The 11,668-nt window shown below is 39.7% G+C and overlaps 1 protein-coding gene across 1 annotated transcript in view; it reads right to left on the bottom strand.

Annotated features, from left to right (window-relative positions):
* Nucleotides 1-2,409: 2,409 nt before the first annotated feature.
* The window catches only part of LIX1 (limb and CNS expressed 1), a 30,296-nt gene continuing 21,037 nt past the window's right edge, over nucleotides 2,410-11,668 (bottom strand). The window contains exons 5-6 of the mRNA XM_029941231.1: nucleotides 4,654-4,731; nucleotides 2,410-2,924 (exon numbers count right to left, since the gene is read on the bottom strand). Of these exons, the coding sequence (XP_029797091.1) occupies nucleotides 2,637-2,924; nucleotides 4,654-4,731 (366 nt within the window). The 3' untranslated portion in view covers nucleotides 2,410-2,636. The remainder of the gene's footprint in view (nucleotides 2,925-4,653; nucleotides 4,732-11,668) is intronic.

An 11,668-nucleotide genomic window follows, 5' to 3' on the forward strand; every position in this document is an offset into this window, starting at 1 on the left:
TGAGCTAACTTTGATCCCTGCTGAACAATTTAAGAGACTATAAGTCTGTACTCAAAATTAAGAGTCTAAATGGGAGGTCCTTGAACAGAGCAATCCATGGATGTTGGAGAGGTTCACAAACTCTGTAACTGTTTGTGTAAATTTGAAGGTAAGTGCTTCACTCTGTTTTCCTAGAGAAAGGTCTGTAACTTTCATGAGATTCTCAAAGGGGTTATAATCACCAAAGTTTAGGACTCATAACTCCATATATTTAAAATAGATACTCCTCCACTCTAATCCCTTTCAACACAGTGTATCACTGAGAACAAGATATACAAAAGGAAAAATAATAATCTATTTTGCTTTTCAACATGGCTCTTCTTGGGTCTGAAATTATAAATTGTTAAATGATGTGCTGGCAGTCCTTATGTCTTAGCTGAAATTGGTTTGTTATAAATAAGCATCAAAGGGACCAGCAATGGCAAAGATTCTGAACTTTGTTTCTTTTGCTATAGGTTCCATACCATTCCCGGAAGAGTGGGCAGTTCTTACCAGCTGGGAAAAACTGCCACTGGCAAAGGGCAATGCCTTTAGTTTACAGAATAGGTACGGTTTTCTAATTGTAGGGCAGAGAATAAAAACATTTTCCTGGCTGATTCCCCTTCCTGTATCTAATTAGATGGCATCAGCTTTAGGTGGTCATTGTCAAAGGCTGCAACTGCAGCCAAGATAGACCTACCTTTAATCACACCCAACATAGGAAATTATCACTTCATATAATGGTATAGAGTAATGACATTATGAAAAAAATTACTTTTAATATAAAGTTTCCTTAATGTTAAATTTATTCAACTTGCAAATATTAATTCTAATTCCTTTGTAGGATTACAAAGGAATACAGTTTTAGTTTTATTCTAGGTGACATTTAGCCTCATTTTGGAGAAATGTGACATTTGTTAAAACAATATTTTTAAATTAAATTTATCTAATATTATATAGTATTACCTCTTCATGACAGAGTAGGACAGTAGGTAAGAAGCTAAATTTTCCCCTGATGTGAGAAATAGGATATCTAAAATTAATTTTTTATTATAACGTCTAATTCCAAAATGATCTGTACACATAGTTTTCATGGGGACTTAAGGAGTGATAATTACATCTGCACATATTTAGATATGAAGTTGAACTATCATGCTTTTGTAAACTTTAATCTAAATATAATGGTTTTAGCCTTCAGGAAAGTTAGTTTGCATTCACCTAAACATGAAGAAAAAAGGTTCTTATTTAACATTGAAAAAGCTGTATCTTTTATTTTGAATTATTGGACTAAACGCAAGATAATCGTTTTCATATTATAAAGACGGAAATTCCTGCAAATGTCTAAAATTGACACTGCTGCCATTCTGAAGTTTGAGTGACCAGAACCCATCCAAAGATTGGTCTTTTATTTGCTTTTGGTTTCCTAATCAATTAATTGACCCAAACCATTTTCAAAGAGAGATGATAATGTCTAATCAAAACTTGAAAGTGGTGCTACATTTGAGCTACTCTGGCTTATGTTCTTGAACAACAACAGAGACAACTAAACACTCCTTCTCTGCATGAGAAACTAACTAAATGCAAGCACTGTAAAAGTTAATGATTTTTCAAAATCCAGTGACTTTCTCCATGATACACAGATGACTGTGGTGGCAAAAATAAAAACAAATCAATTCGAGTTATCTATTTGCAAATTAAAAATAAACATGACTGCAGGACTCATTAAAATTAGATATTAATTCTTCCTGAGGAATATGAGTGAAGGTACTATTCTAGGTGAAATTTATCCCCAAATGGAAGAGTGTGGATTTTTAAAAATTATTGTAACTGGAATCTTATGCCATGTTAAATTTATCAAGTATTTCATACTATTACCACTTTAAGATTTTTGATAGTGGGATGTCCAGATAAAATCCCCACTGCAATTTTGGATTATACCTAGTAGACAGAAGTACCCTTAGCTTATAAAGCTTAGGAAGAAATTCTGACCCATGTGTATTTTCTATATTGTTTATTTAATCTCAATTTTCTTTAAAAAATGCTATTTTGCTACTTTTGCCAGTCCTGGCTAGTGTTCTTTTGGGGGATGCTACACTGGCCCGTTGTTTAAAACAACATACAGTCTAGCAAGGCACGTGTCAACAAGGCTTTAGGTAGAGCCAAACCTGGGAAATGTTTTTTAAACAATCCTGTCTCCATCCCTTCAGTATGAGGAGGAACCTTTGAAAGTGTGATGGGAGGGGGGCCTGGGTGGCTCAGTCGTTAAGCGTCTGACTTTGGCTCAGGTCTTGATCTTATGGGTTTGTGAGTTCGAGCCTCATATCAGGCTCTGTATATAGAGCCTAAGGCCTGCTTCGGATTCTGTGTCTCCCTCTCTCTCTGTCCCCCCCTGCTCAAGCTCTGTCTCTGCCTCTCAAAAATGAATAAATGCTAAAAAATTTTTTTTTAAAAAGTGTGGTGGGAAAATTGTTGGGACCTATATCGACCCTACTACTCTCAGATTCTGTGAATGGAACGGGTGGGAAGAATTGTATGGGTGCTAAAGCCTTCCTTCACTGAGCTTCCTAACATTAGAGTCTGGCCTCTGCCAACCTCTGGGCAGCTGGGACCTGGCCTTGCTAGTGGTAGCCACAAAGAGCCGTTAGGCTCAGCTGATCATCACTGGGTGAGGAGATGTCAGGGTCACTGTAGATCTGAGTCAGGGCTAAACTCAGGATTTCTTTCTTTTCTTTGTAAAATCGTAGTTCTTGTCCTGCTTTCCTGGCTTCCTCCAGCTCCCTCAGGGCCATCCGTAGCTCTTGAGAGAGAATTCCTGGCGATTCCTTCTCTTTCATGATCCAGTCCAGGGCCATGTGGCTGCGCATCTTTTCATCTAGGGAATACTGGGAATAGTAGGAGATCACTTCCTGGGAGCCAAGAGACAAAGTCCAGAGTGTCAGTGAAGAGCAACAAAGGCACCTGTGTTTATGGCCTTCCAACACCTCATTTCCTTTGTCCCTGCTTCCCGCCCCCCCACATCCACACTCATACAGGTGTTACCAACAACTGAACCCCTCTGATGTTTACAGACTGAAGCCAAATCCCGTAATACACCTCTTAAATGAAAGGCCAAGCTGGTCAGGCAAAGCAGGGTCACTTCAGGCTACATCAAAGCACGACCACCAAGAATGGCTCAATCATGTTCACAAACAGAACTCTGACCTTGCTAGAAAATGTCTTCCTTTGGAAATGCATTGCTTCATGCGTGGATACTACCTCATTTATTCCTTAAACTCTTCTGCCCAGCATTATCTCTTTCAGCAAGACAGAGAGATGCAAACAGTTATAGGGAAGGATTAGAGCCTGACTAGATTTGGTCACACCTCCTACAGACAGTCCCTCCTGCAAACAATTAAAAATCGGTCACTACTTGTCAATTCTCATGTGAAAAATTTGCTAATACATTGTAACATAATGTAAAGGTTTGATGGATACATTTTAAGAAGATCTTGTAGAGTGGATGCTTTGCTTATTTTTAGTTTCAGGAACATATGGTATTTATTTATGACCTTAACAAATTAAAAACAACCATGGAAAAGTGTTTATAACAAACCCAGTGAATTTCAAAGGCCTTTTACAAAATCAAAGGAAAAGAAAAAAAAAGCCAAAGCCATTGTCAGCTACTTGTTTCTTTTCCATCTTTGACATTTTGAAAGCTAGACTTTCTACCCAAGGAGCAAGGAAAACTCCTGGGGCTGCGGTGCATGGAAAACTCTCACATCCACCCACATCTAGCTGACTAGTGGGAGCTTTATTCCCCATTCAGATTCCTGTTAGCAAATTCTCAGAAGTAAATGGGCGTCTTTCTAAGTCTAATGGTGCACAAAGGAAGGATACATCTTGGAAAGTAACAAATGAAAGCTGTTCAATACACAGGAGAGGGTTTGCCTTTGCCATTTAAAAAAAAGGAGGGGGGAAGGGTGCCTCTCGTAGGTAACAAAGAAATAGTGAGACCCCGTTTCTGAAAAACAAGGAAGAAACTTCCAAACCAAAAATTTGAGGTAACTGAATGCCAGCTTGCCCATCTTTATAATCATTTCTGTTGCCCTTTGGGGACTTTGGGTGGAGGTGAGAAAAATCTTCCTGTTACAACAACTTTCCTACTCTTCAGTGAAGCAGTTCAGGAGCCAATGCATTCTCAAATTTCTTTCTGCATTTGAGAATAGAAGAGGGCACAAATTCCTTTTTTTTAATATAAATTATTGTCAAGTTGGCTAACATACAGGGCATACAGTGTGCTCTTGGTCTTGGGGGTAGAGTCCCATGAGGGCACAAATTCTAAGTCCGGGCAAGTGTACAGAGTAGATTCAGCACTTAATTTAGAAATCCAGTCTGTCTTAATGATCCCTCCATTCTGGCATTTAGTACAAGTCGCTAAATCATTCCTATGTCCAGGCAATATTCTACTAAGCATGCCTTACTGGTCAGTCCCTGACTCACATAGACTGTTTTATATATTGTTTCTATATCTTCTTCTCTTAATAAATTAAAAAACATTTAAACAGAGAAAAATCCAAATAAAGGAAATCTAGGAAGATGATGAGCTATCTGCTCAGTTCATACGACACAACCTCATTCTTAATTGGAAAATCTCACCTGGCGAGAACACTTTGTTTCACGAAGGGCTTTTAGGCTTCCATTCCAGTGCAATAGTTGGAAAATGGTCATCAGCTCCTACAGCAGGAATGTGAAAGAAAGTGTGAGAGAGGGGCAGGGCATAACTCTGATCCCCTACTATCTCAGGAAAATTGAATACACAATATCATCAGAACACCCTGAGACTTTTCAAACACCAGAGTCTCCAAGATTCTCAAGCATTCTTTCTTCCCTACTCTGCCACATCCATATTTGCACAATAAAATGACTACTTAGTTGAAAAATATCTTTCAACATTAAAAGTACATATTCTCTAACAACTCTACACCCAAGAAGTTATCTAAATATACCAGCACATCTCAAAATGATGTGCAGACAAAGTTATTCATTGTACTGTTTTTGAAATTGCCTGAAGCTGGGAACATGTTAAATGCTCATTTTTAAGGGAATAGTTTTAAAAAGTACAAAACTGAAGGGTAGCAGAATATGCTACCCCAAAATATGAATTCAGGACATGCCATTCCCAAACATGCCATTTTGGTATAATGATTATTTTAAGCTATAAGCACTTGTAAAACAGCAAATACAGGGAAAGGTTTTCTCTGAACTCCTCTTATCTGCCTAAAGACACATTCTTCAAAAGGAGCTCTGTTGTGATAAATCTCCTCCTGAGAAATTTCATCAACCAGGGAAGATTGACTCTTATTATAGAGGTCCACGCTATACCCAAACAAACTTTGTCACAAACTATTATCCCTCCTATTTATTCTAAGGGCCCATCTTTCTTAAAAATAATTTACTATCCCCTAAAAGGCCTACATCTCCTGCTTTCCCCTTTCCTATTAAGATGGTATTTTATCCTAAATTCCAAGCCACCTCAGGAAGACACTTATTTTTCTCTGAGTATCTCTCATGTATACATGAGGTATATATGTTAATAAACTTCTGTTTTTCCTGTATTAATCTGTCTTTGATTACAGGAGTCTCAGCTAAGAACTCAGAAGAGTAGAGGGGAAATTATTTTCCTCCCCTACAATACATTCATGCTACTGAATACTTTCATTCACAGAGAAAGGATGAGAAGGCTTTCTAGGTTCTACTATAAACAGTCTTTATGATGCGGTGTTAAAAGAAAAGCAAGGTGCACAACACATATACTGTGCACTGGTACTTGATTAAAAGGAATAGAAAATCTCTATACATGTTTGCTTGTAAATGCCTATGAGAGTTCTGGCAAGATACCAAAGAACTGGGTAACATAGTTGTCTCTAGGGAGGGAACAGGAATGTCTGAGAGGATGCGGGGTGAGACCTCCCTCTGACATTCTTTGATACCTATTGAGCTTTGAATCATGTGACAATATTACATACTAAAGAAACCATTTAAATTTTAGCCAAAAAGTAAATATAGATATCATATAATGGACAAACTACAGAAACTGTAAATTCTCCTATGTTTATAAATTCAGTCAAGAAAATGCCTAATAATATGGGCAATAAAGTGGAATTGACCTTAAATCCGATCCACAGTCCCTCCCACATCCAGTGTCCAGGGCTGAGCCTGGCGTTTAGCTTCTATCAGCATCTTTTCCCTTGATGACATGAACAGCAAGCTAAACTATATACATACACTGAAGATTATATTTTCCTAATGTGATTAGATATAGCATCCTTCATTGAACTTATCTGGATATTTTTTTCTTTTTTTGGTCAGAGAGACATCTATAGTGGATTAACAGCACAAACCACACACACACAATACAATTAAGGAAATTCCTGGTAATGACACTAGTAATGAAAACATTTAGACAAATGTTCTACTGACTATTTAAAAAAACTGATTGTTATTGTCTTTACCTCTGCTTTCTCAGGAAGAAGTTTAAATTATAAAAATTAAGAGACCTAAGGCATTCTAAGATTTCAGACATCTTAAAATTATTAAATTTTAAAGCTATAAGATGATCAGAAAAACAAATATTACCATTCTTAGGTCTAAAATTGCCAGTAGAATGTAATGGGTTTTTTTTTCTTTTCAGTTCGGGGTTTTGTCTATATTCTATTATTCAAGTAACCACTCAAAGAGCCTCTAGAGACTCCAGTCAAAGCAAAACCATGTGTTTCCATTAATTGAAATAGGACATGGATACCAGTGGAATTACTCCCTCCTCCCCAAAGAGACGCCACTATCTGCCTAGGGCTCTGGTTCCACTGCCGAGGGAAGCTGCCCCTTTTATGCCCTCTCTTCTCCAGTTCTCTCTGTCCTGGTCCAAATTTTCACTCCATCACATTACTCTGATAATTTGGAAAAGTGAGAGTTGGTTTGTTCTATAACTAAATCTTATGTAATCTGTTTCTCACCCCACTGTGCTTCTCATCAAAGTAACCTCAGTGACTGAAGAGGGTAAATCTGTGCTGCCTTTCACACTGTACCTTTAAACCTACTCACTAGAGCCCTCGTAGCCATAAAAATGAAAAGGGACACTCATTATGTCCTGGTAGTCTCTGTGATGTTACAGGAGGGCCACTATTTCCAAATAAGATCTCTCTTTGCATTTCATGTTTTATTTTGCATTCTGTTACATATATCCAGTTTTTAAAGTAATGCATACCAACTCCACTCCTCCATTCCCCCCCCCCAACTCAAGTTTTATAATGGTTAAACTCAGTATAACCCAGAAAGATATAGTGAGTTTCTTCTGTGACTTTCAATAGCCAGCCCTCTTGGTTTTGTCCTTGTGGCCCAGTTTGAGAAACACCCACAGGGCTCTTAATTCCATCATCTGACAATTTTTGCCTTAGTAACATCTTCTTCCTCCAATGTCTTTGAAGCTCTCATTTTTATCTGTACACTAACTGCCATCAACCTCCCATACAAACTCCTGTCATTCCACTCAGCAATTCTCCTAAGACTTTTAAACACCCACAATTCTGCCGTGAACAGAAACCATTCCCATGTCCCTTGGCAACAGACATCTCTCAAAAACTTCCTCAAGGAGACTTGAACGGTTTTTGATTGTGGGAGATACCTCCTCCTTACCCCTTCGGGTTTGTCCAAATTTCTATTCCATCCCCAAGGAGTTTTTGCTGCAGCAGTAACACAACTGCCTCTTTCTCCTTGTTGTTCTTGTTCCTAAAATCCCACAGGGAAGATGGCCCTCTTTCTGCCTTCTTACGTTAGGCCCCAATCTAGTCATTGCCTTCCTCTGTAGAAATGCTAATCTTACCATCATTATGTAAAGTATATTGACATATATCCACATTCTTCCTGTCCTACTTTATTTCCCTTCATAAGACCACCTTCACTACCCTCAGATCTTCCTGAAGCTGTTTGAGCCCTTCTCATAACCCCAGGAAATCCTTGTATGCCTCTCACTGATTTCATCAGAAATCCTTGCATTATTGCAGATTGGCAAGAAGAGGGCTGCTACGGGCTTCTGTAAGGATTTGCTTCCTACGTTATCATGATTCCCTATTGCCTGGTTTTTACGGTTTTGTTTTCTACTGTCAAAGCCTTATCACTTTGAAGGAAATCTGTTTGGCAAGCTATCTGCCTGGGTCTTCATTCATGTCTTTGTGCCACGCTACTTGTTATACAGCTGACCTAGAAGCCTGGGAGGCTGGGTAGGCTGACAGATAAACAAGACCCTGGCCTATAGGTTGGATTGGGACTAGGGTGAGATGAGTGAAACAAGATTTCAGGTGACATAAAAGTTCAGGGTCTTTTCTTTAAAATTCTGTCTTTATTTAAAATTTTGATATTTTATTTGTTATGAATTTTCACACATTCGTTTTGAGTTTTTAAAATATTGCCTTATAGGGGCACCTGGGTGGCTCAGTTGGTTGACTATCCATTTCTTGGTTTCGGCTGAGGTCATAATCCCAGGGTTGTGGGGTCAAGCCTCACATTGGAGTCCATGCTGAGCATGGAGCCTGCTTAAGATGTTCTGTCTTCCTCTGCCCCTCTCCCTTGATCGTACTCTCTCTCTATGAAAAAAATAATAAAAAGCTTTTGTGCCTGAGGTGAATACCTAACTCTCCTTACCCTAGTCTGGTCCCTTCTGGTGAGTCTGCCTCAGGGACAAGGCCAGCTTGATGAACTTGTGATCTGTGCAGTCACACAGGACCCCCAAACTTGATTTGAGGCTCCACTGACTTGAAGTTCTCAGTAATTTCTTAACAAAAGGCCCTGCATTTTTATCTTGTAGGGGCCCCAAGAATTATGTAGCCAGTCCTGATCAGTAAAATACATTTGAAGTCAAATGGAGAACCAAGCCCTGTGTTTTCTTCATTTTCAGGAAAAAGTGCAAATTGCAGCTTTCATTCTCCAGCTTTCCTGGTTTGAATTGTCATTCATTCAGTTTAAACCACCACCAGCTGGGCTCTGTCCTCACAGTGCTTCCTGGTGTTGCCTCCTATTAGGAACAACATTTGCCCTTCCAGCTACTTTGTGGGGAGAAAATGCATGCTGCTTCTCTCTGGAACTCTGTCTGGGAGACTTGCTTGGTTCTGTGATTCATCAGAAATAAGAAAAACAAACACTGTAAATGGAGAACTTGAAAAACAGGTGGGCACCATCTCCCCACCCAAGAGAATGGATTTAAGAGGAAATTTGTTTACGGGATGAGGTTTTAAAAGGCGACCTGGAGAATTTAGCAAAGATGTAAATAAACAACTCGTCCTTGGACTGCATTAGGCTTCAGAGTAAATATATTAACCAGCTTCAGTCAAAGTCTGCCTCAAATCTGACCTTGACAAGACCCAGTGGCTAGTGCTGTCTCCGTCCCTCCCCCCAAACATCAGGCAGTTTTCTGTATGGCAAGGCTACCCAGCTTCCCTCCCACGAAGTGAACGTAAGCAGAAGCCTATCACGTTTCCTCTGAGGGCTGCCTCCTTGACAGCGCCCCTGGAAAGCCTGCAGGCGGTCAGGAGACACCAGCCTTGTTTTTATATGGTATAGTCATCTGTGGCTAGCTAGAAACAGACATACATCTATTACCCACCAGGGGTACTGAATTGCTGTGCCCGCTACAAACAGCTCAGGCCTGTGGTCAATTCCCATTATGTACAGAAACAAGCTGATGCATTGAACCCAGGCCACCAAAGAATGTGCTGGCACCCAGCAGGCAACCTAGAACTAGCGGAAGGAAAAGGGATGTGCTCCATGGCCCTCCTCCTGGGTTGCCAGCATCCCTACTGGGGGAGTGAGTTTGGATTTTTCCTACCCTCACATCTACCTCTTCCTTTGTCCCCCATTTTGTGCCCAGGCTCTGTTCTGAGAATTTATGAACCATTTCCACAGTTTGAGTCAAGTTTATTTCACAGATTTAAATGCCTTACTACGTAGACCACACAGAAAATGTACAGCCCATTGCAAGGCAATTAAAGGATTACTAAACGGTGGTTGACAGCCTTTCACAGTACTTGGACAAAATTTTAAGAATTTTTAAAAATCCTGCCTTCTCCATCTTTGGCAGACTAACCTAATTGCCTTCAAAAATCATTCTTAATTTTCTGAAAATAGCTACTAAATCACAAACAAGCTACTATGAACTAGGGCAGGCAGCATTCATTTTGTAATAAAAGAAGTACAATTTCCTTTTGTTGGGGTTGATAGTGGAGGAATTAAAATAAATGAGGTTCTTCCTAGATGCTTTATAAATGTCATGCACATTCCACAAAAATCCTATACAATGGGCATTATGATTCTTATTTCATAGATGAAAAAACTGAGTCTCAGAACAGTTAAGTGCCCAGGTAGGAAGTAGGAGAGTAGGTTTCACACAGAGTCTGTTCAATTTTGAAAAATTGGTATTCTTTCTCTTGTGTTATACTTCTCCCTTTGATTTTGTTCTCTTTGACTTTAGATTATTTATGGGGGAAGAGCATGGACTCTTTACAGTTCTACCCTTTTATTCTACAGCAAGAACCCCAAAACATTTAGTGCAGGGAGGTATATTTTCCTCATTTGAAACATTTAGGTTAGATAAAGTTGCCAAAGGAATCCATTTTGTAGCCTTTGGCATTTCAAGTAAAGCAGCCTTTCTTCAGAATTATATATAATAACAGTTGTCAATCTTCATTGAGTATTTACCATATGCCAGGAACTGTTCTAGACTCTTTCAATATTGTGGCATCTAAAGCTCACCATGGCACTGTGAGATAGTGCCAGTACTATTCGTCTCCCTAATTTACACACAAAGAGGAAACAGATTTAGAGGTGAGAAGCAGAGCCAAGCTAAACTGGACCAGCCCGCTTCAGAATCCGGGCTCATAATCACTGAGCTGATGCATGCCCCTGTCTATCCCAGAGGGTATGCTTTAGGGATACCCGGTCTCTTCATAACCAAGACAATCAACATCAAAGGTCAGTGAGACCACTGCCACTTAAAAAGAAAAACTCGGCGGCTCAGTTGGTTAAGTGTCTGACTTTGGTTCAGGTCATGATCTCACGGTTTGTGGGTTCAAGCCCCACATCACGCTCTGTGCCTACAGTGCAAAGCTGGCTTCAGATCCTCTGCCCCTCCCCCAGTCATGAAAACCTACTCTCTCTCTCAAAAATAAATAAACATTAAAAAAAAAAAACCGAATGACCAAATGAAGAGAGAATAATTTTGAGAACAAAACAAAGGACTAGTGAGGGAAAGTACTGATTTTTAAAAAATCAGGGACGTATCCACCTGCAAAGTGGCTATGCCACTGCAGTCCAGAAAATAGTTCGAAAGGTATTTGAAAGCCGGTGGGTTCAGGACTTAGCTGTAGCACCACTGTAAATGACACCATGATGAACATTTGGGTCTATAAAAACATTATATCTTTGATTGCTTCTTGAAATCTAACAATAGAAATACTGGGGTTATTGTCTCTTCATTATAATATTGTGTATTGATTCCTAATGTAAGGATGCAGGTCCGATCAGGCCCTCACCACCGGGCTGTCCCAGCCTTCCCGGAGCCGGTCACTGCGCACCTCAGAGGTGGAGATGGCCTGGAGGCCTGGGGGGAGCGTTCCCCCCCCCC

Source organism: Suricata suricatta, chromosome 6 (genome assembly GCF_006229205.1).
Source record: "Suricata suricatta isolate VVHF042 chromosome 6, meerkat_22Aug2017_6uvM2_HiC, whole genome shotgun sequence".
NCBI lineage: Eukaryota > Metazoa > Chordata > Mammalia > Carnivora > Herpestidae > Suricata > Suricata suricatta.